Below are 2,214 nucleotides of genomic sequence, written 5' to 3'. Positions count from 1 at the left end.
AGTTCACCTGAGTTCGAATACATTCACTCGGAGACTATTTCGAAAAATATAAAGGACTACCATCGTTCCAAAAAGATAAAAGGCAAAGTAATAACAAGATTGAAAAAGGAGCAATAAATGGCAAAGGGCAGTGTTGCATAAAAAAAGCTCGCTACCGGAGCAATTACATAAGAGGGGAAAAAACAAAACAAAGCCTAGCCTATTCCCGGAGTCAATCGGAGCCATCCTCGACTTCTTCGGGGAACGTCGCCCTTCTCGAAGCGTCCTCAGCTTCGGCGGCTTTGGCGACGTCCGATGCAAGATCGAAACCACGACGTTGGAGTTCAGTAAGAACTTCAAGTCGGGCCTGACACTTCGCATATTCGGCTAACATTCTTGACTGCTGGTTGGCCGCATCAGCATCGGCCCTATATTGGGCCACCATATCGTTGGCAGTCTCCTCGGCCTGAGAAACTTTAGCCTCAGCTTCCCGAAATCGATTGGTCCATAGCTCAATTTCAAGGACTCGAGCCTCATTGGCCAACGTCAAGTCCGCAACCTCTTCCCGAAGGGAAGTCTTCTCCGACTCCAACTGTTGCACCCGGGCTTCCAGTTCGGCTTTGTTCTCATTAAGTTCGGCTCTGCTCTCGTCAAGCTCGGCCTTAACCCGATTAAGCTCGGCTTGCACCCCCCTTAGCTTACAACCGAGCTCTTTCTTTGCTTCCTCCAGCCGGATAGCACAGGACGCGTGCTCTTTATTCAAAAGGTCCAATCCGGTCCGGCTTTCTAACAGCTTCTCTTCAAGGACCCGGCGCCCCTCTCGCTCCGCCTCCATCTTGTCCTTGATTCGGAGGAACATCGAGTGATATAGCACCGATGCCTGCAAAGGAAAAGTCTAAAGAGTCAGTACTGGGTCACAAGGCAAAAATATTAGAAATAAAGGAAGAAGCAAATACCTTGAGCTGCGCCTGCTGGGCTTCGTTGAAAAGGCATGTCCAATCTACAGCCTCGGTCGCAGCCCGGTCTTCCTCCGTCATCAGATGATGAAGATAGCTTGCAACCCCGACCGGGGGCCCCAGAGCCCGGACGTCTTTGGGGATAGCAAAAGTTACTATCCTGTTACAGTCCGGGTCCAGGCTCGGAGCTGGAAACCTATCAACAAGCTTGTTGACGGCCGAAGTCCCACTTGATTCGGCCTGAAGGTCTTTCCGGGGGATTTCGAGCCCGAAAGTGTTGGCGGAGGGTACCCCATCAAAAAAGGTCTCGAAGCTACCTCCCATCATCGGGATGTCGTCCGGCAGCTGCCCCCAAGTCGAGGAAGATGGGGGGGACGTAACCGGGTGATCGGTACCCGGGGATGCCCGCGCAGGGGCCGAGGGTTCACTAGCATCCTCAACCCTCACGTCCTCGAGAGGAGCCTCAACTGGATGGACCACCGGCTCAGGGTCCGGTCGAATGGACCGGTGGCGGACGAGCTCCGGCTGCTCCTCATCGTCATCCTCTTTGTCATCCTCTTCCTCGGAGGACAAGACGATTTGGCTTTTTGGTTTGCGGGCGGCCCTTTTTGTCCGCTTAGTCTTCCTTTGAGGCTCGTCCGTACCGGACTCCCCGGGCCTTTTATTTTCTCCCGGAACCGGAAGGGGGCATAGTATTGAAGACCTCATCTCCGCGTCCTTGGGCAAGCCTGCAAAACACGAGGGTTATGATGCATTCCCGATATACAGGAAAAAATGCGCTACCGGTCAAAAAGAAGGCTTACCATGGTTTTTCGCCTCCCACCGACCTTTGGAGATTTCCTTCCAGTTTCGCTCCGAATATGGCCGCTGGGCCACTATCTTGTTTACCCAGCCGGCCAGATCCTTGACGGCAGCTGGAGTTTGGGTCACCGCTGCACAAGAAAAGGGGGTTTCAGGAAGAAGTTGAGGAAAACACACTCTAAAAGATGAACAGTGAGAAAATACTTACGTTTGAGGTTCCACCTCTCCGGAAATGGCATGCAATCGGCCGGAATCAGGTCGGACGTCCTGATCCGGACAAACCTGCTCATCCAGCCTCGATCTTTGTCTTCATCGATGCTGGAGAATGGGGGTTTGCTAGCCCGGCGGGCCAGTTTTATTAATCCCCCTCGAAATATTCGGGGGCTGTATAGTCGAAGAAGATGGTCGAGGGTAAAGGGAAAATCGCCCTCGACTCTCTCAACAAAAAACCGAAAGAGATATACGATCCGCCACATCG

The 2,214-nt window shown here is 52.8% G+C and overlaps 1 protein-coding gene across 1 annotated transcript; it reads right to left on the bottom strand.

The window, feature by feature from the left end:
• Positions 1 to 731: 731 nt before the first annotated feature.
• On the bottom strand, positions 732 to 1,773 carry LOC109222747 (the record flags this gene model as incomplete). Its single annotated transcript, XM_019387065.1, has 3 exons — positions 1,739 to 1,773; positions 936 to 1,663; positions 732 to 859 (listed from the first exon to the last, which is right to left on the bottom strand). Coding segments are annotated over exons 2-3 (836 nt in total), but the record flags the coding sequence as incomplete, so codon positions are not given.
• Positions 1,774 to 2,214: the final 441 nt, after the last annotated feature.

This window comes from Nicotiana attenuata, unplaced genomic scaffold (assembly GCF_001879085.1).
Source record: "Nicotiana attenuata strain UT unplaced genomic scaffold, NIATTr2, whole genome shotgun sequence".
Lineage (NCBI taxonomy): Eukaryota > Viridiplantae > Streptophyta > Magnoliopsida > Solanales > Solanaceae > Nicotiana > Nicotiana attenuata.
Note: the sequence above shows the minus strand (reverse complement) of the source record. Positions and strands in the feature narration are given on the sequence as shown.